Below are 25157 nucleotides of genomic sequence, written 5' to 3' on the forward strand. Positions count from 1 at the left end.
TTCCAATTCAGGAACAGCTAAATATACCCCCTATATATTCTTTGTGTTTTTAATGATTTCCTTATTTATATTTAATGCATCTGTGTAGCACTTATTTTGGTGTGGGGTTAGTATCAAACTAGATTATTTCCCCACATACTTTGCCAATATTCCTACCAATTTATGCTGGATAAACCCACATTCTTCAGTGGTTTATGATGTTTCATGGTAACGTACAAAAAAAATTTGTTTTACCAAGATCTGTTTCAGGTTTCGCTTGTGTGTTCTTTGGATACGCCTGCCAATTCTTTCATCAAATCCACACCATTTTAACTATTTGCTTTTTAATACCCCAGAGGATGATTTACCATTCCCCCCATTAATCTCCTCTCACAAAGTTACCTTAAGTGTCCTTTTCTCGGGGTGGGGTGGGGGAGACACTAATTTAGTAAGATTAGTGCTTTCTAATCCCATTCTTTAATGAAGGCATGTTATCAGAACAGGTTTTTTTTTTTTCCTGAAACTTGCCAGGATATATTCAGCCTGTTCCTCTAATAGTATATCAACTTCTCTGAAAACAGATTTCAAAAGATGCAACTGAAACATGGTTCTCTTTCCTAACTCATAACAATTCCACACATCTTAAGATAGTTATTTTTCCTGGCTTATTTTAAATATAGCATTTTGGAGGCTTTGAAAAGCATTATGAATTTTATTCTGTGTTGATATAGCTTGGTTACTAGATTGTGTTTTAGGAATAAAAATATTATTCCTAAATGAATGTTAATCGGTATTACAAAACAGTTGATGTGTTTTCTCTAGAGGTGAAAATGGAAAGACTAGTCATGAAAGCTATTTCTAACATATGCTTGCATCTTGCGTACCATACTAAATCCATCCATCCATCTGTCCATCCATTCATTTATTCAGCCATGCAACAAATATTTTTTGCACGTCCACTTTGGAGATGCATGAGTGTTGTGGGTGTGGGAGAAGCTGCAGCAAGATAAGTATGATGCTTGTCCAGGAGCGGAAACTCCAGTGGGGGAAGACAAACAAAAATTATATATAATGCACCGTAAAATAGAGATAAATGCTCTGAAGAAAAGCAGAGCCCAATAAAAAGATAAAATATTCCAGAACTGAGGGTGGCATTCTTGGCCAGGTGATCAGGAAAGGCCTCTATGATTAGGTGATCTTTGCACAGAGACCTGAAAGAAATGAGGGAGCAAATTATGCCAAAGTCTGGGGGAATCCCATTCAGACAGAGAGCAACAAGTGCAAATGCCTAAGATGGGAACAAACTTGGTGTATTGCAGGGCATCGAGAAGACCAGCACCTCTAGGAGGAGTGGCTCAGAGAGTAGTAGAAGATGAAGTCAAAGAAGTGTTAAAACATTAGGAGTCAAAATTAGGAAACGATAGGAAACGGTTGGAAGATATTGGAATCAAAGAGTAGCAGGATCGATGTCATTTTAGCAGTATCTCTTGGGCTGCTGTGAATGGTGGTGCCATTTATTGAGGTGGAGGACTGGGGACGGAGCAGATTTTGGCATGGAGTTGTCAGAATCAGGAGTTCTGGGCGTGTTACGTTTGAGATGCCTATTAACTCATTTGAGGGAGGCGATATCTAGCTGGCAGTAGGATACATAAGTCTGATGGAAGGACAGAGATACAGTATTGGGAGTCATCAGCACATAGGCTGGTTTAGTGCCCACGCTGGGACAGATCCCTCAGGCAGTGTATTAGTTTCCTGTAGCTGCTTTAACAAAGTGCCACAAACCTGGTGGCTTAAAACAACAGAAATTTATTCTCTCACAGCTCTGGTAGCCAGAAATCTGCAGTCGGGCTCATTGTGCTCCCTCTGGGCACAGTGAGGGAGGGTCCATTCTTTGCTTCTTCCAGCTTTTGGAGACTATTGGCATTTCTTGGCACATGACTGAAGTATCCAGTCTCTTCCTCTGTGTTCGTATTGTCTTCTTCTCTTATGTCTGTCAGATCTCCCTTTTCCTCCTTCTTCTAAGGATTCTTGTTATCGGATTTAGGGCCCTCTAGGCAATCGAGGCTAAATTTCTCCTCTCAGTATCCTTAATTTATTCACATCTTTTGCCATATAAAGTAACATTTACTCTTTTATCATATTAGGTGATATTCACAGATCTGGTGATTAGGACATGGTCATATCTTCTTGGGTGGCTAACATTTAGCCCATTACAGGGAGTGAAGGTGGGTTGAAAAGAAAAGTGGTTCCAAGACCCAGATGTGGGACATTGCAATGTTTAGAGACTAGGAAGAGAACATAGAGCCAGTTAAAGAAATCGAGGACAGCTCCATGAGGTACTGGAGGGGAAGGACAAGTCAGAGTGTGGTGTCAGAGGATGGAAGTGTTTCAGTAGTTCAGTCAAATGAGAACATGGCATTGATTATTAAATTCAGTAGGATCCAGGTCATTAGTGAATTGCATAAGCTGGGTTCAGAGGTTCTCATGCTGTTGTTGTCCCTAATGCTGAATCCAACTTCCACTGAGTCATTTTGGTCCCGTTTTAGGCACAGGATTGGTGGTGAGTCAAAATAAAAAGTTATTTCATGATTTCCTTTTCTTTTCTATTTGAAGTTGTGTGTGTGTGTGGTTGTGTGTGTGTGTGTGTGTGTGTGTGTATGTGTGTGTATGTGTGAGAGAGAGAAAGAGAAAATTATGCATGTGTGTATTGTGTCAATAGCTTTGTTGACTTGATTGGTTGCTTGCTAATTTCTTTAGTTGGATTCTGAGGCTTTTCTACAGATTCCATTGAATTAAGTCATAGGATTGCCTAGGAGTAGATGAAGAACAATGTGGCAACACTCAGCACTCTGTGACTTTCAGGTTGGGTTTAGCTGATATGAGTAGATAAGCAGGTGACCCCTCACAAGGTACCCAGTTGTTGAAAAGAAGAACTGGGCACCGTTCTGGTGAGGGGAATGCAAGTACATCCTTTCCACTTGTAGAACATCCAAAACAACGTTCAAACATGCTTTCAAGGGCCAGGGTTCTCCATTTGTCTCATCTTTCCTTGGCATGTTCATATGGAAGAATCCTTACCAAGATGTTGATATGAGGAAAGTGGTAAAATTGCTTATATTTCTGAAGGCTAGTAGTGGAATCAGAAAGATATTGATATAATATTAATATTTTTATCTTTGTAATGTCCCCCATTCAATCTGTGGAAGCTCCAACTAAGGGAGAACAAGTCTGAGAGTTGAATAAGTTTAAAGTAAAAATCATCAGATTCATCTCAGTCTAAAATAGGTAAATTAAAGCTCAAGATGAGGAACACAGAGCTGACACTGAGAGTGCCCCTAGTGTGGCTCTTTGAGTAAATTTTGGGGTAAAGTCCTCCTGAGACTTCCTCCAGATCCCAAATTAGCACCCTAGGTTTGTGATTATAGGTGTTCCTGACTGGTACTTTTCACTTTGATTTAGCACCTTTGTCTGAAGAAAGGGCTTGTTGAACTTACACCTTGATTAAGATTTCTTCTTGAAGCTCTGACAAAGCCATTTCCATTTTCTGTTTGTGATCGATGATTAAATCATGTCCCCCACAAAGACATATCCAAGTCTAACTCCTGGCCCAGTGGGTTTGAACTTATTTGTAAGTAGGATGCTACTTAGATGAGGCCAGATTGAATTGGCATGGCCTTTATCCAATATGGCGGAAGTCCTATGAAGCAGAGGGAATTCAAATGCAGTCTTTTAGGGGGAACCAGAGGAGGAGACAGGAAGAGAGAGATCATTATGTGAGGGAGGATTAATGGAAAGCCAGCACCAGAGTGCTGTAGCGTGGCTGTGGTGACGCACTGATTTTGGACTTCTGGCCATTAGAACTGTGAGATGATAGATTTCTGTTCTTTAAGCTAACCACCGCGTCATGGTTTTTAGAGCAGCCCAGTCAGACTAAGACAGAGCTATTATTCAGATTCCCTAAATTTTATACGTCAATGGTATTGAAAAATATGAACCTCATAAAAATGCTTCATTTATTCTAGGTATCCAAACCCTGATGCTATCAGCTGAAATATGTTATTCTAGGCTACTATAAAAGTATTTTAAGAGTTGGGTAAAAAAAAAAAAAGAGGAGTACATTCTTATTTTATGATTATGGAACTCAGAATCTGAGCTATGAACATAAATTGAGATCAGTGCTATGATCCCACTTTGAGTCCCTATATTTTGCTTTGTCAAAAGATTGCATGAGAAAAAAGTCCTAAATGGAAAATTGTTTTATATAAGCCAAGTTCCTTGTTAATATGTGCTATTAAAGTCTAAGAATAAATTTTACAATTTAAAGTTCTGTATGTATCTTCCAAAGTTGTTGAGACTAGTATATGGTTTTAGATTTATTTGTGTTTGGGGGAAATTTGTTGTTAATAAATTGTCACTGGCTACAAGAATGGAATAGACCTAATATATTTGGAGTGTAGTTGTTTGCAGTGGGGAGATTGGTGGATTTCCTGATTTAGCTCACCTGATGAAAGGAATTACTTATGAATACGTAATTACTGGTTGCACTGTATGAGCAATTTTGACATAGAATATGATATAGATGAGAGTAAAGATAAATTTGAGAGATTGTGTCATCAGTTAAAAAGAAAAGACAATTACAGAAAGGAAATAATATCACCCACTGGGAAGAGTTTTATTGGGCACAGGGTTTCTCAACTTGGCCATTACTGACATTTTGCACTAGATAATTCTTTGTCATGGGGGGTTCTCCTGTGCACTGTAAGATGTTAAGTGGCACTCCTGGCTTCTACCCACTAGATGTCAGTAGCATCCCCACCCCAGGAGTGAAAACTGAAAATGTCTCCAGTCATTGCCAAATGTCCCGTAGGGGACACAGTTGCCCCTGGTTGATAGTCACTGTGGCTAGTCTACACAGATAGTCCCAAAAGTCACATTCCAGGTTTACACTCAAGATAGAAAAGCATGTGGAAACAGCCTAATTGTCCATTAGCAAATGAATGGATAAACAAAATGTGGTACATATGCAATGCAATAGTATTCAGCCACAAGAAACAATGAAATTATGAGACACAATGCAACATGGAAGAGCCTTGAAAGCATTATCCTCAGTGAAATAAGCAAGGCACATAGCATAAATGTTGTGTGAAATCACTTATAAGAAATTACTAGAAAAGCAAATTTACAAAGCTAGGAAGTAGATTAGAGGTTATGGCAGATGAGGGGCAGGAGAGATCAGTTGTTTGAAAAAATGAAATAAAATGAAAGAGAACGGGATAAAGAGGTAGGGTTAATTGAGAACTTTAGGTTGTTGAACATGTAATGGGGTTTCATTTGAGCCTTGTAATAAGAAGTAATTCATGCATATATATACTGGATTGATGGAAAATAAAGATCCATTTAGTCCCATCCTAGAGTTAAATGAATATAATAGGAATACTAATAAAGTAGGCAATTGATTGTCATCTCTTCTGCCTCCCTACAAAATGCATTATAGAAATATTCAGGACTTCCAGTGTTATTCTGCAAAACTAAATCTGTAAAGGGTTTGCACTGGAGACTTCTGGATATAATTTTCCACTTTAAATTTTGCAACATAATAGTGGCTACTTACAGACCTACATAATCTTTGCCTTCCTATAAAGACTAAATAGCATTTGTGGCAGAGACTGTTCATATTCACCAAATATGATCCTCTTTATGTATTTCCCAGGCTCCCTTGCAGTTTTGCTGGGACCCTGTGAGTAGTTCCGTACCTTTAATTATGATCTGAACTTAACATCCGGGCTGAGGAAGTTACAAGTTTGAGTGCGCCTCCATTGCTGTCTCCCCCTCTTGTAGTTCCTTTGGGGACCTAGGCACTGCATGCTTTTATGAACCAAACAAATAGCTGCGCCTTTTTTCATTTTCTTTGTTCTCTATTAATTGGATGTTGTATCTTTGGAATAGATTCTCTTAATTCTTTTTTATTTCCAATTGTCACCATCTTATTATTTTTTTCTACTTTCTGCAATCCAGTTGGAGTTTGACTGCTGGAAATAGGAAGTTCAGCTAAGACTTGCCCAGGGTCACTGTTAGTTGCCTTTCTTCATGTTAATGTTATAATGAGAAAGTCACATGGTGTTGCGTATGATCCAGCAGGATCTGTGTTGAAGGAAGGTTGGGAGTTTTCTGGGATGTTTGTTCATTAAACAAAAAATGAAGGGACCAAGTGTCAATTTTGGGAAGCAATGTAGCGTGGCCATTAGAGCATCACCTCTGATGCTGCACTACCTGCATGTGAATCCTGGTTTCGACACTTGACTGTGTGAACTTGAGAAAGTTAGTTAAGCTCTCTGAGTCTTACTTTTCTAATCTGTAAAATGGAGTGTTAGTACCTGCTAGGATTCTAAGTACGTACTGTGTATGTTAAGCTCTTAAAATAGTACCTGTTACATAGTATATAGTTTTTCCCCTTTATTATTTTTGTTGTTGTTGTTCTTCCCTTAAAGTACTTGTTCTATTGTATGTGCTGGATAGGTATTTGCTGTTACTATTAATTGGATGGTAAATCAAAAGGACTATACTGACCCTGTCAGCTCAAGCATTCTTTGAGTACCATATAGCCTGCTATATTCCCACAGTCAGGATAAATAAACTAAGCGCTTTTGTAATTCCAGTTGTTGCATCTTTTCTACCAGGCACAGGATTGTTGGTAGCTAAATGGGACTTATGGTCAAATAAAACGGGGGCTTTCCTCCGGGTAGTCACATCTCCATGCCACAAGTACGTCTTGGTAAGCAGAGCACGGGCTGGATTTCATTTCCCACTCGCTCACTGGTCAAGATACCTTTGTGCAGCATCAAGTCTGCACAACTGTGCAAAGTCCCTGTTTGGGGCATCAGTCCCTGAAAAGCAACCTGGTCTGTGAGACTCTAGAACGCATCCTCTGAATTCTGCCAGTTGGATTGATTACTAGCAATCGTGCCATGTACTGCTGTGAATCCTTTTCCCTTCTCTTGCTCCCCTCAAAGTGGTGGAGGCTGATCCCATTATTTAAAGGACTTGGGGTGTGAGAGGAAATCAACAGATATGTTCTCACATTGTTAGCATATGGATGTTTCTAAACTCTTGAGATTGGATGAGACCAGCTAGTTAAAGTCAGAAATAAAAAGAGAGTGGGACCCAGGGCTAAGTCCCAAGAAATTGAACTTTCAGAGATTATATGAAGGTAGAGGAATGGGCAAAGACTTAAAAGGAGATCTCAAAAAGAGGGGAGGAAGTAGAGGGCGGGTCGTTACAGAGGGTAAGAGGGGAAAGATAGGCTGTATAAAACCAAAGCCTCTGCTTTGTGCGTAGCTATAAATGTTACTTGGCTGTGCACACCATTGTAATAATTCATGGCCAACTGGCCAGTAATGCTGGAGTTGCTGTTCCCTCACGGATCAACCTCTTATCTCACAGGTAAAAGCCTCTGATGCAGATGCAGGACTCTATGGCTCAATTGAATATTCTCTTTATGATGCATTCCAAAGCTATGAAGCGCCTCGAGCCTTCCACATCGACCCACATGATGGACGAATCTGTGTTTCTCAAGATATCGACAGGGAAGCGGATCCTGACACCTATGATCTCTTGGTGAAAGCTAAGGATGGAGTAAGTCTCTGCATACATCATTTCGGACATATGCCAAAGTGGACTTTTCGGTTTCGTATACTACCTCCTCTTCTCTACTCTGAAGTATTCTAAAGCAAATACTAGACATTCTATCATCTCACCCATAAATAATTCAACAGTATCTTTAAGGCCTTTTTTTTGACATAACCACAATACATTGACAATAGTTTTTAAATGACGTCTAATATCCATTCCATGTTAAATTTCCCTGAATTATCTAAAAATGTCTTTTAATAGTTGATTTGTTGAATCAATATCCAAGTAGGGCCACATACTGATTCGAACGCTGTATCTCTTAAGTCTCAATCTATAACAGTCAGCCCTTCCCTGACTTTTCTCCTATTTTTTGAACAAGTCCTGTAAATTTTCCCACATTCTGAAAGTGGCTGATTACATCCTTGGGATGTCTTTAAAGTGCTCTTTTATTTCCTATAAACTGGCATTTAAAGCCAGAGAGTGATGAGTTTCAGGTGGTGCTGTGTGCTTCTTACTATATCACAGCAGCAGACACTTGCCTTATTTCATGAGCGGTTGCAGAATGGTAATTTTCAAATTTTATTACTCCCTTCGCATCTCTTATCTGGAATTCTATTACGAAGAACATTCTCACATCACCTATTTAATTACCCTGAAATATAATTCATACAGGAAAGGCAGGATAATGCTTGATTATTTCTCTTTATTTTACTAGTTTTTAAAGTAATGAGTTAGTGGCTTAATTGTCTGCAGAGACCAATACTTTTCCCTTAGTTGAATGATAAATTCCTTGTTTTTTAAAATATATTTAATGTGTTTCCATGTGTTGCTGACCTTATTCTTTCTGAAGTTCAAGTTGACCCATCTTCAATTGGCAAGTTAAAGATGACTCCTTAAATTGACTCCTCTATCTTTTGTTTGTTTTGGTAAACTTTTTATCCATGTGCAAAATGCATACAGAAATGAGTATGAATCATATTTGTCCAGTTCAATTGACTTTTGTAAAGTGAATACACCCACGGAAGCAGCACCAGATGAAGAAATATTACCAGCAGCCTAGAAGCCACTCTCTTGTCCTTTCTCTGTCTATTCTCCCTGCGCTTTAAGGATGATGGCTATTTTACTTCTAACATTAAACATTAGATTTGCTGGTTTCTAAACTTTCAGTGGATAGAATCTTATTGTATGTGTTTCTGTCTAGTTTCTTTGGCCGAGCATTATTTGTGAGAATCATTCTTGCCACTGAGTATAGCAATAGTTGATTCATTCTTACTGCTTTATAGCATTCTTTATGAAATATACCAAAATTTCTTATTCATTCTATATTTGATGGTATTGATTTTTAGGTTATTAAGAATAAGGCTGTTATTAACATTCTTATACATGTAATTTGGTGAACAAATATAAGCCTTTCTGTTGAGTGGAGATTTAGGAGTAGAATTGCTGGATCATAAAAAAGCCATACAACTTTTCGGAGTGGTTGTATCACTTTATATTCCCACCAGTAGTGTATGAGAATTTTGTTTACTCCACGTCCTCACCAACATTTGGCATTTAAGTTCTTTTTAATTTTTAATTATAGCAATTTTGGTAGGTGTGTAGTAGTATATTCCATTGGGTTTTACTTTGCGTTTCCTAGATGATTAATGAAACTGAGCACTTTTTCATATGTTTATTGCCTATTTGTTTAATTTGTTTTGTGAAGTGCTTGTTCAAATGTTTGCCCACTTTCTGTTGTTTCGTTGGTATTTTTCTACATGTATGAGTTCTTTACATAGTCAGCACACAGGTCTTTGTTGGATATATTGATTGCTTGTATCTTTTCCCATTCCATAGCTTACTTTTTTTTTTCACTCCCTTAATAGGTGTCTTTTGAGGGATATAAATTATTAATTCTAATAGAGTTCAGGTTATCAATTTATTTCTCTTTATAGTTAGTGCTTATTGTGCCTTTATTGTTTGTTTGCTTACCTTAGGGATAAGAAGATATTCTCTTATGCCTTGTTCCAAAAATTTTATTGTTTTGCTGTTCTTGTTTGCTAGCTTCCAGAATGCAATATACGAGAAACAGAATGACTTTTAAAAAAGGGGAATTTAATAAGTTGCAAGTTTACAGTTCTAAGGCTGAAGAAATGTCCCAGTTAAAACAAGTCTATAGAAATGTCCAATCAGAGGCATCCAGGGAAAGATATCTTGGTTCAAGAAGGCTGATGAAGTTCAGGTTTTCTCTCTCAAGTGAGAAGGCACATGGCGAACACAGTCAGGGTTTCTCTCTTGGCTGGAAGGGCATGTGGCAAATAAGGCATCATCTGCTAGCTTCCTCTCCTGGCTTCCTGTTTCATGAAGCTCCCTGGGAGGTGTTTTCCTTCTTCATCTCCAAAGGTCGCTGGCTGTTTCGCTCTGCTTCTTGTGGCTATGTCATTCTTCTCTGCTCTCTCTGTATCTCCTCCTTTCTCCAAAATGTTTCCTCTTTTATAGGATTCCAGTAGACTAATCAAGACCCACCCAAATGGGTGAAGATACGTCTTCACCTAATTCAATTTAACAACCACTCATGATTGTGTCACATCTCCAGGGAGATAATCTAATTAAAGTTTCAAACATACAGTACTGAATAGCGATGAGAAGAAATGGCTGTCTTTACAAAATAAGATTAGGATTAAAACATGGCTTTTCTAGGGTACATACATCCTTTCAAAGCAGCACATTTGCCTTTCACACTTATTTTTTAATTAAGTAGAAAGGAGGTTTATTGTTTTATTTCTAATATAATACTTATATACTAATTGACCCAGCACCACTTATTGAAATGATCATTCTTTCCTCGCTGCACTAGAGTGTCATCTCTGTTATGAATCATGTGACCCTCTATGTATGTGTTTGTTTGGGGAAACTACTTTTGATCTATTTGACTGCCTTTGTGCTGGCACCACACTTTCTTAATTATTTTGGCTTTATAATAGGTCGTGATATCATGTGTCCTTTTAGTTTGTTCTTCAGGATTGCCTTGGCTTTTCCCGGCCATTCAAATTTCCAAATACATTTTAGAGTCGGCTTGCTCAGATGTCATTATATTATAGCAAATGTAGCAGACTGTACAATACACTGCTTGACACTTTGATGTTTTCACTTAATGCATTTTGGAGCCTTTCCATGTTTCCTTTTTAGCTGCCTACTACTTCTCGGTGTGGTGAGGCACTGCTAACCGCACTCTAGTCTAATCTTTTCTTTCTTGAAATTATTGGAAGAGTCTACCTACTTAAGAATCTGTCCTCCAGAAAAAAAAAACAAGTATAAATATATTTATTTCAAGCAAGCATGTAGAAAATAATATGGAAATAAAGTCACTTATAATATAAAACATAATTTTCTCAGCATCTGTTTGGTTAGATTTTTGTTAACACATGACTGTGTGCTTTTGGGAATCCCTGCTTTAATGAGAAAAGATGTAGGAAACAAAAGCAGGTACGAATGGAGAAGTTTAGATTAATTCAAGTCTGTATGATTATTTAAAGCTAAATGTGTGCACACAAAAACATAATGAAAAGTGTTAAAAGTGCAGTCTTAAATAGATATTGAGAAAATCCTAAAATCAAGAGGTTATCCTGGAGGTTATTCTTATGCGGTATATAGATATACCCTTTTGGTTTATGATGTATTGGAGCGGCTGGAGGAAAGTACCTGAAACTGTTGAGCTGTGTTCCAGTAGCCTTGATTCTTGAAGATGATTATATAAAGATACAACTTCTGTAAATGTGACTGTGAAAACCTTGTGTCTGAGCTCCTTTTATCCAGGGTTTAGACAGATGAATAAAAAAATATGGATAAAAAGTAAAATAAATAATAGGAGGGACAAGGAGTAAAATAAATTGGGTATATGGAAATACTAGTGGTCAATGAAAGGGGGGATAAGAAGTATAGGATGCATGTGTTTTTCCTTTTTCTTTTTATTTCTTTTTCTGGAGTGATGCTAATATTCTAAAAAGCGATCATGACGATGAATACACAACTAGGTGATGGTATTGTGAGCCATTAATTGTACGCCATGAATGGAATGCATGAGTATGAAAATTTGTCCATGAAAATATTTTTTTAAAAAGTCATCTTAGAGTTGAGTACCCAGTTTAAATTCAGTACTTCTCTTGTCAGGTATTTGTTTATAAGTAGTTGGATTCAAATGATCTTGTAAAACTGTATGTAGAAGTTGTCTTAACACAAGTAAATATCCTTTGATGTCAGAAATTTCTTACTGAAAGAGAAGCAGTGCATTGATTTAGGTAGAATAGAAAATCGACCCAGATATTTAATTTACTTCTTTCTGTTTGCATATTGAGCTTACTCCACAGACTTACTCTGTGACGAATGCTCTCTTTTCTTTTCAGCTTGCTAGTCTATATTCCATCATCCAAGTGCATCTCTCTATAAAGCTTTCCCATACTGAACAAGGGATGCATTTTTAAGGAAAAAATTCTAGAATGGTTTTTCCTCTCTCCATCATAGTTTATTCTGCTGCCTGCATTGTCTTAATGAATTTCTTCTATGAGAAATTTGAGTTTCTGAAAGACAAAGCCTGCATCTGTCATAATTATCCTGCAAAATATCTGCTAGCACAGTACATCCCATAGAGAAATGCATAAATCCATAATCAAAAAGGTTGGTAAAAATGAAGATAGTAGTGTTGGTAATGACTCTGTAGGCTGTCTCCTAAAGTCAGCCTAGACTGGATTGCAGAATAAATTAACTCAGGCAAGATATTTTAGATTCAAGATGTTGGATTGCAGGCCATAATGAACTTTTTGCAAGCTATAAATTGTACCTTGACAGAAGTCCTTTAACTTTACATAATTACCTTAACAATCTATGGTTTTTCCCTCTGTCCCTTTCTCTCTCTATTATATGTCCTCAAAGTCCTTTGGAAAAAAATGAATTTCTGAGGACTCATTTTGCTTATGATTGCGAAGAGATTTTTATCTCTCAGTAGAAGAATTTTTGTAATAAAGTACACCATATATTCTGAGCTACTTTGCTGAAGCTCTACTTATCTTGTGATGACTTTCAATATTATTTAATCAATCACATCTCCTATTCTATTGATAGTAGTTCTCAAATATTTTATTTTTGCTGCTGCAGCTGCTGTTTATCTCATATATAAAAACTGAATATGCTATAAAATTATATAATGAAAACAAATAATTGTATTACATTGACAATGAAGTATTTTTTTCGCAATAAAACTTTATAATTTAATTATCCCATGTGTATATCTAATTTCTCATTTCTATACCCATTCATTTTCACCAGGTCAATCTCTTTTCAGTATATATTTATTTATTAATATGTTTTCTTTATCTTTTGTTACATCCTGAATTCATAGCTAGAACATCTATCTAAGATAAAGCTATTTCAACTCTCCACTCTGGAATTAGGAGACGATTGTGTCAGACTGGCAGTATAGAAAGTAAATTCATTTAGCCTTTCTCTTTTATCATGAATATTAAATATATATATTTGAATATATATTCAATATAAATATATTCATAACAAAAGTAATCTATTGAAGTTGTGCTACATAGTTTGTATGCAATGCAATAGGATTCCTACTAGACTCGCTGGGTAAAAGGGCCCACTCATTTTAAATGTAATAGATTATGCCTTCTCAGTTTCTAAAAAGTCTTCAAGTGCTTATACCTGTTTTTTATTGCAGTGGTCATCACCGTCCCCATGTCGGTTTTAGGATTAAGCAGTTGTCCAGTTACCCTGTGTTTTCTAACTCAGTAATGGACAATATTTCAAGCAGATTGTCCTCTATTCTTTAATAGACTACCAGGATTAATCTCTAAATGTATTAAATACCGCTTTACCTCAACCTCTTCCTCCCCAAATTTTAGCGTCCCAGCCATTCCTTATTACCCGTATTCTTATCTCCATCTTCCTCTGTGCATCCTCTGATTTGAACTAATCTTCTAACTCCTTCCCCTCCCAAGTTCTTCCACCAGGTCACTTGGAACTCAATGGTCCATCATTTAGCAAACTCTCTTATAAACTCAACCTGGTCTCTTACTGTTCCTGCATCTTCTTTCCTGGATTAAAGCAGACTATCCTCTGAGGTTACCAGTTCCTCTCTGGCTCTATCACTCAGAAGCCCATAATCCACACATTATATGGATTAACCCTGGAGACGGCGAGGCAGATCCCACTTGTTTTCCATGTGAGCATCCAAATAACTTCTTCATTCTCCATCAAAACCCATATTGCTTTTGAAGTTTATGTTCTCAGACTATACCATGGGCACCTTTTTTGTTGCTGTCGTGTTCCAAACCACTTTTCACTTAAAAGGTTAAGACTACTCATAGTCTTTCTCTCTGCCACCATTCCTTCACCATTCTTAGAGATTTCAGTATTGTTTTGTTGGACCATCCAATAGCCTGAGTCTCTCAGTTGTTTGACTTTTTTTTTCAAGGATCACCACCAGTTATTGACTTGAAGTCTTGATTTTAAGCATGCCATATTTTGATAAGCATTCTTATCTTTTTGATTCACTTACTACAGTGCTGCTACTACAGTCCATGGTTGTTCGTCTGTATTAAGATCACTAATTCACTGCCCCATCATTACAATCATTGCAACCTCTCTTTAGTTTCCCTTCTGGGTAGACCTCTCCTGGTAAACCCCAGCCATGCTTAAACCCCGTCATCTGCCTTTTCTGCCCTTGTATTTGAGCAGCTAAGTGCCCCTAGAGGAAAATAACACATCTGCTTCAGAGAGGAAGTCCCTTACCTTCCTACCACCATATCTCCTAATCTGCCCATGTATCTTTGCCTTCTTTTCTATTATCATATTAGAAATGACCCTTCTTCTACTCAATCTCCCCATCCACTCCAGCCTCTTCTCAAGGACGTCATGTCCATATTGAATCTCTCTTTTGTCCTGCATGATTAATTTTTCACTATCTATTGCACGGCTTCCATGAGCATACGAGATATACTAATAGTTTGTCATAAACACACACACACACAACGAACTTCTGATTTCTTGTATCCTTTAAGCCACCATGCTCTCTTCTATCTTTATAGCAGATCTTTTTAAAACTGTGTGGTTCCTCACTTTTCAATCTTTACGTGACCCATTCTTCCTTCCCTGACTCTCAAAGAAAACTGCTTTTAGCAAAGTAATCACTGTTTTGCCATTTCCAGGGATTATTACTTCATTTTCATTTTATTAAAACTTTCAATGGACATGAAATCATTCTTTAACAGTGCTTCTCTTGGCTTTGGTGACACCAGGACTTACAGTTTTTGCTTTTGTTTTTTCCTTACCAAAACTGGACCCATATTCCCATCACCTTTGCTTGTTGAATGATGAAATGTAGACTAGAGTACATTGACAAAGGAAACCACAGCCACAAGAGTTGAGACATGAAGGGTAGATGTAAATATTCTATTCATTAGTAGTCCCAGAGTAGAAATAACAAAAATATTATGTATCTCCTGATTGTTCTAGGATACTTTCCCACCTCTGATAGCATATGTTTTCAAGCATGGAGCTTTGCCAAACTGCACCCACCTTTCATAGCATGTCTTGAAGAAATTGATAATAAAGTAGTTTGTGTAGGAGGCTTCTGCTATAACTCAAAATTAAATGATAGGTGGGGCAGGCCACAGTGGCTCAGCAGGCAGAGTTCTCGCCTGGCATGCCAGAGACTTGGGTTCAATTCCCGGTGCCTGTCCATGCTGAAAAAAAAAAGAAAAAAAATTAAATGATGGGTGTATGAATCAGGACTTCTGGGTAGAAAGAAAAAGGGTAAGACAAAATTAAGACATTCATGCACGGAATTTATGGGATGTGTATTAGTTATCGGTTGCTACCTCACAAATTATTCCAAAATTTAGCAGCTTGGAATAACATATCTTTATTATCTTATAAGTTTCTAATGGTCAGGAATCTGGAAGCAACCTGGGTGGGTGGTACTTGCTTAGAGTCCCTCATAGAGTTACATTACTAGAGCAACTTCCATGAGCAAGGCAAGTTTTGTTACACTGTTTTGGGAAGTGAATTTAGATCAGCTTTCCCCAGATTGTGTTCTGGGGAATATTTGCATCCCACATTTCTCCTCCCAGAAAGGTTTCTGTGGTCACATAGGAGTAGGAAACTCCTCAAAACTCAACTCCCTCTAAAATTTGCATGCAAAAAAGTTCTGTGAGAAGTGGGGAAAAGCCTGTTCATGTAAGTCAGCTTTGCCTAAACTTTTTGACTAAGGAGCCTCCCAGGTATCTCTTTCTAAAACTTAGATTTGATCACATCATTCTGTTAATGACAGCAATAGTGTCTGATGGGGGAGGGAGTGTGGTTTAGGAAGAAAACATTAGAACTTCGAATTCTATCATTTTTAAATTCCATTTTGTTAGGCTTTTAATATAAATAATACATGGGCACAATAAACATGCATATAATTTATCAATAAATAATTACATATCTACATTGAGAGTGTACACACCACATTTTTTATTGTTGGAGTCAACTGGTGTGCAGAATAAAACCTGTCCTCCTTAGCATGTGCTCTAGTTTGCTAGCTGCCAGATGCAATATACCAGAAATGGAATGGCTTTTATAAAGGGGAATTTAATAAGCTGCTAGTCTACAGTTCTAAGGCCGAGAAAATGTCCCTATTAAAACAGGTCTGTAGAAATGTCCAATCAAAGGCATCCAGGGAAAGATACCTTGGTTCAAGAAGGCCGATGAAGTTCAGGGTTTCTCTCTCATCTGGAAAGGCACATGGTGAACACAGCATCATCTGCTAGCTTCTTCTCCTGGCTTCCTGTTTCGTGAAGCTCCCCGGGAGGCATTTTCCTTCTTCATCTCCAAAGGTTGCTGGCTGGTGGACTCTGCTTCTCGTGGCTGTGCCGTTCTGCTCTGCTCTCTCTGAACCTCCTTCATTCTCCAAAATATTTCCTCTTTTATAGGACTCCAGAAACTTATCAAGACCCACCCAAATGAGTGGAGACATGTCGTCACCTAATCCAGTTTAACAACCACTCTTGATTGGGTTACATATCCAGGGAGATGATCTAATTACGGATTCAAACATACAGTATTGAATAAGGATTATTCTGCCTTTACAAAATGGAATTTTGATTACAACATGGCTTTTCTAGGGGACATACATCCTTTCAAACCAGCACAGCATGTAAATCAGGTTTCATTTATATGTCTGTCCAGCCTTGTCTCTGCATCATGCCAGCCTGCCCCCCTCTACACACCCATCCCCCTACTGCTAGGGTCTGCAGTTCCCTCTCAGTCCTCTCCACCTGGAACCTTGCGCCGTATTTAGATTTGCTGAAGAGGTAGAGTCAGTCTTCATTTTAAGCACACAGGCGAGATGGAACTTCCACTGTATTGTTTTTACTGCAATTGTAGCTGGACCCCATTTCTCCCATTGTAAAACCTGTAACTGCTGTGGCCCTGGCAGTTTATTCAACTTAGAAATGGGAAATTGCACTGTTTTTAAAGATGTGTTTCCTAATTATTTTTAGACCCCAGAGTCTGGGGTGCACGGACCCTCAGAGGATGAGAACCATTTCCTAGTTCATCATTAACCTCCTCCAAGCAAGACTCTGTCTAGCCCTCCCTCACCCCTCCGCATGTGCTTCCTCTGTATCTGCACATCAGCAGTACTCCCTTTTTCTCTTGCCAAGCCTTTCTCTTCACTGTCTTTCTTTTCCCTCTTTGTGAGTGCCTCCCTGCCAAGTTAAGAAAACCCAGGCTGCTGTGACTTACCAAGGATTTTTTGTCAAAGATGAAAGTGTCAGAATGTACTAGATAGAAGTGGGAAATGATACTTTAAAGTAGGAACATATGTTTCAGCTGTAGAAGAGTAAAAACTGCAAAGATTATTTTCTTCTATTTTTTTCTCTCTCCTTTCCCCGTTTTTGTTTGTAGACAGAGGCAGCACAATTTAAGCAGGATGGGATCAACTTCTCCTTGCCTCATGGCCTCTATTGCCTTTCTAAAACTTGAAAACTTTAGAATTCTGAAACAAATCTGGCCCCAAGTACTTAGGATCAATCCCTTCATGGGGCGCTGTTTGTCTGGACTTGATAATTGTAATAACCTTCTCACAGGTCTCTCTCTTTCCAGCGTTGCTGCCTTTCAGTTGTCTAGACACAGCACCCATATGACAGTGTTAAAGCCTGAGAGAATCAAACCCACTCCACTGTCAAAACCTTCCAATAGGCTTCCCACCTCAGTCTACCAGCCATGGGCCTTCCAGAACCCTACATGCCCCGCCCTGCCTCCCTGACATCAGCCCTCCCCTCTTCCTGGCTGTTCTCTGAACCAGCTGGGTGCTGCCTCAGGGCCTTTGCACTTGCTCTTTCCTCTGCCTGTTATGCTTTTCCTTCAGATACCCTAAGTCAACTCCCTCATGCAGACCAGCCTTTATTCAAATAATACCTTCTTAGTGAGGCCTCCTACCTTTTCTAGAATTGCATTCCCCACCAGTACCTCCTTAGCATTTACCACCATTCAGTTAAAACTTATCCTGGGAAGAAAAGTGATTCTTCTTTTTTTGACATTGGGACAACTTTCCTTGAACATCTTTGGCCTCAACTCTGAAGGTATGGCTTCATCAGAGCTTTTAAGTGGATAATCTCATTCACATTTAAGAGTCAGGGCTGAAGTATAGATACTGTGCCATATTTTGTTTCAAAAGTCTAGTCCAGGAGCTCTGTTAATTATTCTGTATCCCAGAGCCCAGCAGAGGAGATTCATTTGTAATCACTGTGCATTTACCCAACAGGGTGGGCTGAGCGCCCAAGCTTTTGTTCGCGTGGAATTGGTGGATGTGAATGATAATCACCCTGTGTTTAACCCGTCAACCTACGTGAGAAACATCAGTGGCCAGACGCAGCCCGGCACCGAGGTCCTCAATCTTTTTGCCACGGACAAGGATTTGGGAGCATATGGAACAGTGGCTTACGAGCTCATTCCCGGAGACCTGTCTTCTCTTTTCACCATCGACTCCGCCACAGGTATGTGATCCTGGAACAGTCTTCCTCTGAAATCAACTGCTTTGCTTAAAAGCCAGAACTTTAGAAAAAGTGATGCTTTCGATAGCTGGGGTATCATGGCACTCACTTCACCTCCCCAGAAGGCAGCGAGGTGTTTTGGAAAAGGACAGGGCTTAGCATTAGGTTCACCTGGTGGGATTGAGTCCCAGCTTTGCCTCTCATTGGTCTTGTGATCTGTATTGGCCTCAGTTTCCTTAGCTTAAAAGTAGTAATAATAATGACATTGCAAAGTTTTTGTGAGGATTAAATGCAGAAACCCTTGGTCAATACCATTTACTTTGCAAATAAATGTTCATTTCCCTCTATTTGTACAACCATACTATCTCTAAGGCTGACTTAGCATTCTTTCAATGGATTAGTGTATAATTTTAGTGTAAAGAGCATTGTACAGACATCCAGAGTAGATCCCTTTTGTTGTCCTAGGTCTGACATTTAAATTCTCTGGGTCTTACTTTCCTTGTTTGTAAAAGGATACCTAAAGCCCCTTTTAGCTCTCTAACACAGCCAGCGTGTATCTGCCAAAAAAGCCCAAGGGCAAGCCGAGAGTCTTTTAGAAATAACCGTATTTAAAATAACTTCTCCTTCCTATTGGTTTGTTGCTGTGCTGGTTTGAAAGAAACTATACCCCCTAGAAAAGCCATGTTTTAATCAAAATCCCATTTCATAAAGGTAGAATAATCCCTATTCAATACTGTATGTTTGAAACTGTAATCAGATAATCTCCCTGGATGATATGATTTAGTCAAGAATGGTTGTGAAACTGGATTAGGTGACAACATGTCTCCACCTATTTGGGTGGGTCTTGAGAAGTTTCTGGACTCCTATAAAAGAGGAAACATTTTGGAGAATGAAGGAGATTCAGAACGAGCAGAGAATGCTGCAGCACCATGAAGCAGAGAGTCCACAAGCCAGCGACCTTTGGAAATGAAGAAGGAAAATGCCTCCCGGGGAGCTTCATGAAACAGGAAACCAGGAGAAGCAGCTAGCAGATGATGCCGTGTACACCATATGCCTTTCCAGAGGAGAGGGAAACTCTGGCTGTGTTCTCCATGCGCCTTCTCACTTGAGAGAGAAACCCTGAACTTCTTCGGCCTTCTTGAACCAAGATATCTTTCCCTGGATGCCTTTGATTGGACATTTCTATAGACCTGTTTTAATAGGGACATTTTCTCGGCCTTAGAACTGTAAACTAGCAACTTATTAAATCCCTCTTTTTAAAAGCCCTTCTGTTTCTGGTATATTGCATTCTAGCAACTAGCAAACTAGAACAGTTGCTAATAAAACAACGCTTGAAATAGTTGATTAGAAGAAAAGATAAGATCTCAAATTGATAATATTACATTACAGTACTTTTAAGATGCTTAGAAATATTTGGGTCCAAAGTTAGTCTGCAAAAAAGGGAAAAATGAAGAATATGTATTTGTTTTCTTCACATGTCTTCTTAAAGCACCTTATCCAAGCAATGGACAGAATGTGTTTGTATTGTGTGATGATGATAATGATGTACTTACCATTTGCCAAACACTGCACTAGACTTTTTATGTACATTGCCTCATTAGATTTTCACAACATCCTTTACAGCAACTGTAGGTATTAAGGACAAACAATAATCTACACAGAAAATGTAATCCATCAAGTTAGTGGCCTTCTTACACGGTCCCTTTAGGTGGAAAGTCATGCTTCTTGCCTGGAAAGTATGCTTCATCTGGCTTGTGTGGCTGGCTGGGGGATCCGTTGTTTACACTGGCAGTCTTCAGAAGGCAGAACTTTCCTTGCTCAAAACAATTTACTGAAGTGGCTGGCCCCTTTAACATTTCAAAGACAAGAAGAACATACTTTTTTAGGAAATTAGTCTCTGCTTATCTTGGCTTTTTCAAAATTCATCTTAGCTGAGGATAACTGAAGGCCTTAACTGCTTGTCAAATGATCAGACCCTTGGGGCGCTGATGATGCCAAAAATATATAATATAGATTAGCCAGTAATCAGGGCACGGGATCTAGAAGCAGTTAGTAGATTGTTTTGAAGAGACATCGACACACTCGTCATTTAGTTTCCTCTGTCGGATCTTGAAAAATAAACTGTACTGTATTCTTATTTTAGAAGATCCCTCTGTTCTGGACTGCTGTGGTCAGCCACGTGCTTCATTCCTGGCACTGGGGATAAGACAAATGCCATTGTTTATCACGGAGAACATTTCATGCGGGTCATTATCCATGGAAGAATTATGGTTTTTTTTTTTTAAAGCAAAGACCAAATTTGTCATGGAAGTAGCCTCAGGTTATTATTGTTGGCAATTCTGATGCTGGTGTATGAGGTTGATGACATTTCTCAGTCTAACAGTGCTTGGAATTTGCACTTAATCAGAACTCATGAGAAATTCATGGGAATTGCTAATGCTTTACTTTAACCTTTAGAAAGGAATTAAACAGTATCATGAATAGCTGTGGGGAAAAGGTGTCCTGTGAACAGGAGTCTCCGGTTTGAATGGTTGGGTTCCAGAAGTTCACCTGTTGGTTGGCTGGAGCTCAGAAAATATTTTCTATATAAGTAATATCACGTATGATAGTTAGGCTCCCCGGCCATCCCATAAAAGCTAATTTAACTGATTATATCCTCAAAATAATAGAATAAGAAACAGCCCAGGAATTGGTTTTTCTTTTCTGGATCTGTTTTTGTTTTTGTTCTTGTGACTTATATAAAGCTGGGCTTTCTTAGAGACTGTGAGTGTGAACATGGTCTCAAAAAACTGCCTCTATCAATACTTATTTGTGGAATAAATGAGTAGAAGATGTCTAGAAATCATCAGAAAGCAATTTACAGCCTTGCCATATAATCTCTTAAGAAATTGCCGGGGGGGGGGGGTGTTCATTGATAACACAGAGCAAATCTTCATTTGAAATCCAGTTTCCCCATCAGACCATGGTAAATCAGCCTAAGGGCCCACCCCACTTCTCAAACTCTCCCAGACTCTCCAGCTTTACCTGCACCAGCACTTCTATTTTTCTCACCTACTCTTGCCTTTGGATTTATTTTCTCTTCCAAAGTAACTCCCTGCCCTTTGCAATGTTAATTCTTAAAGCTAGTGTCAGTACCTTTCAGTTATACCCATTACTTTTTAACCTGAACATATGAGTGAGTTAAGGAAATATGTAGCTATATTGTATAAAAAGATTACTGAGAATTGATGAGCAGACTTATACATTGTCACCTCTTTCCGGATTACTCCAGAATTCTCTCTTAGAAACATCCATTCGTTTGCCTACTGATTTATGCTTCCATTAATTTTAATGCTTCCAATATGAGATTTATTATTTAGTAAGCTTATATAATTTATACTATAGGCTTTTGTTTTCTTGAAGACAGTGAGATCCTCATTGTTCTGTTGCAACAACCAAGATTTATGCGATGAAGGTCGAGCTTTCTGAGTTATTCTGTTCATCTGGTAAGAAAAATGTTTTGGGGAAAACTGGAAAGGGGGTGTGTCCACGTCATGGTTGTTTTCTCTTGTGGGTTTATCTTCCTGTTCTGGTTCTGGTTTCCTAAGTTTGTTGTTGGTTCAAAGAGCATTTTTGTAAAATGTGTTTAAGCACCAGAGGAGAGAGATTGAATTGAGCTTTCTTTTCTCAGTTAGTTGAATTCCTTTGATGTGGGCATGAGGCAGGCCACACTGTTTTGAGTTTTAAAAGGAGGAAACACAGACATATTTTATTAATAGCTCTTTTTGCCATGTATTTTTAACCCTATTTCATGAATAATATGTAGTTTTTGCCTTCCATTGTTTGAAGCATTCTCTTTAGCAGCATGAAAAGAGAAGTTCAGCCTTTGGGTTTGTCCTCTTTATTTATTTACTAATTTTACGCTGAAAGAAACTTTACTTCGAATTCAGATTATTTTAGGGTGATTGTTGGTTTCAAGCATTTGTGTTGGTTGCTTATTGTCATCCAACTACCCGTTTCACTATGGCTACCTTTGGTTAAATGTGTGTGTTTACTTGTTTTATAGAAGTCAATATAAATAAAAGTTAATAAAAGTTCTAAGAAGAATATTTATCGCCTCAGACCTGAAAAGGGAAAGATAGTTCACCCATTTGACAAATATTTATTCAGTTCTTACCATGTAGAAGGCTCTGTTCTAGGTGTTTGGGATACAACCGTGAATAAAAGACAGAAGTTCCTATTCTAGAATTTACAACAATAAAATCATGTGGCTTAGCCTATTGTCTGTACTTTTTACGTTTTTTAGTTGTGCGGTGATACAAGTTGCTACAAAAGAAAAAATAATAAAAAGAGTAACCAGAGTGAGTTAAATTCTAGACAAATGCAACTGTGCCTCTACTTTAGCCCATGCTTGTAATGTTTTTGTTTGTAGGGGTGTGAATTTTAACATGGACTCTAAGTAATGTAGCATAGATTCTGTTTTCCTTTATTTCAAGGGCAGATTATTTTCCAATATTAGTTCCATGCTCAGGTTTCATACCATGCAATGATTCTTATAATTCCTCATGATTCTCTCCTACATTTAGAACTTTCTGATCTGTAGTGAATAAATTAATACCACGCCTCATTTTATAAGGAATGTGAGGCTGCTCACATCAAATAACTGATGACCTTCTTTTATTTGCAAGGCAGAAAGCTAAAATTAATCATGAGTGGTTCATCAGTATGTATGTCACTTTCATAGGAAAAAAAGCATGGTAGAAGATTTTCTCATGAATATTTCCAGTACAAGATCAGTGACTCTGATAGTGAAGGAATCATACAAACCAGCCCCCTTTGCTTGGTGAAGGCAGAAATGAAGGCTGAAAGAGATTCCATAAAATTGGACTTGAACTCCACCCCCAACTTCCTACACCTGTGGTCTGTCTTTATACACCTCTATTTTAGATAATAATACTTTAAAAAGTCTTTTCCACATGTATTATCTTATATAGCCTTATGAAATCAGCCAGGCAAATATTTTATGTCTGTCTAAAAATGAGACGGAAGATCCCAAGAGCCTTGCAGTCACAGCAGTGAACCTGAGATTTAAATTTTACTTCTTGGACTTCCACTTTAAGACTTTTTCCATTGTTTTGATATTTAAAGTAAAAAACTAAAGGCAAAGCTAAGAAGGATATTGTTTCTATTGATTCTGCTAAATAAGATAGAAAAATGGTCTCTCTTTGTGATTTCCTATAAAAGCCTGTTTGAAATACCAAATTACCTGTTGATTTATTTCTTTCTTTCATTTGACTACATCTTCTAGAAATTAATAGTTTTCTTAAGAATTGTTGTAAATTGTCAACATGAGATAGAAATTTGAACCCATTCTAGTCCTTTCAGCCATTGGAACTTAGTTACCCAGATTTGTGTGCAAAATAAATAGCATGATATTATTCATTAGGTGAATAAGTTTCTATATTCTCGCAAATTGGTTATATGAGAGATTTCATAAGTATTCTATAACCAATAAGAAATTGATGCTGATGTCCCGTAGTGTTGGGGCTGTCTCTGTTTTTGAGAAAACCACAGTTCTGGATTCTATGTTTGGTGTAAATCATGACTTAGTGCTTGTTTTTTTTTGCTTCTTAACTAACCTTATAGCTTAGAGCTTTAATAATGACCTATGGATGGGCTTCTAACTTTGAATTACCACCTCGGTTAAGAGTATCTCATCCTTTCTTGAAGGCTTATTTCTGAATCAAGGCTTAATGTTTGCTTAATTTCTAGAAGAACATGATATTATATTTATTTTAGGTTTTAATTAAGGAAGGGTCTTCGCTCTAAGTTTGTTTACTACTCTATCAGTTAAATTTTTTTTCATCATTAAAGTTTTCTCTTCCTAAATAAGAGACGACATGAATATCACAGGCAAACATTGTCATGCATTTAATCAATATATATAAATCCAAGCACTTGGTAAGTAAAATGTAAAATGAATCAGTGCCTGCTTATTAAAGTCAAAATTCGTCCCTTACACTAGTGGTTAATGATAATTTGCAAGTGTGTTGAAAAATGGGGGCCAAATAATTTATTCACTGTACTTTTAAATATTAAAATATAGCATCATAAATTTTAAGATGATAAATATATAGGACAAGAAAGCTATTAGTTTTATTTATTCTATATAAAAATATGTATGTTTATATATACTGCATATGTTTTATATATACATATAATACAGCTAATGGTATTTTCTAGTCAATTAATTCTCAATAGGAAACTTCATTTATTTAAAGATATTGGATTCAAGTAAATGATTTTTCTAGCTCTTCTTTATAGTCAAATATTACAAAATGTGAATTGCTTGAAAAATACAGTGCGTAGCACAAATTGTATCCTAATATTCCCCCCTTCTAAGTGGAGAGTATTCATCAAAGAAATTTACTAGTTTCTTCCTGGTCTCCAGCAGAAATTTATTTTCATGGCACGAAATTGGCTTTGAAGGTGAGCTGAGTAGTCATTTATTCAAAAGAAGCCTATCGAAATTCTTATACGTGAGCA

The 25157-nt window shown here is 37.8% G+C and overlaps 1 protein-coding gene across 1 annotated transcript in view; it reads left to right on the top strand.

Annotated features, from left to right (window-relative positions):
* Nucleotides 1-25157, top strand: part of DCHS2 (dachsous cadherin-related 2) — a 300220-nt gene that overhangs the window by 154141 nt on the left and 120922 nt on the right. Inside the window, exons 2-3 of the mRNA XM_077139745.1 lie at nucleotides 7420-7611; nucleotides 18404-18635. Coding sequence (XP_076995860.1) covers nucleotides 7420-7611; nucleotides 18404-18635 — 424 coding nt within the window. The remainder of the gene's footprint in view (nucleotides 1-7419; nucleotides 7612-18403; nucleotides 18636-25157) is intronic.

Source organism: Tamandua tetradactyla, chromosome 22 (genome assembly GCF_023851605.1).
Source record: "Tamandua tetradactyla isolate mTamTet1 chromosome 22, mTamTet1.pri, whole genome shotgun sequence".
In the NCBI taxonomy this organism is placed as follows: Eukaryota; Metazoa; Chordata; class Mammalia; order Pilosa; family Myrmecophagidae; genus Tamandua; species Tamandua tetradactyla.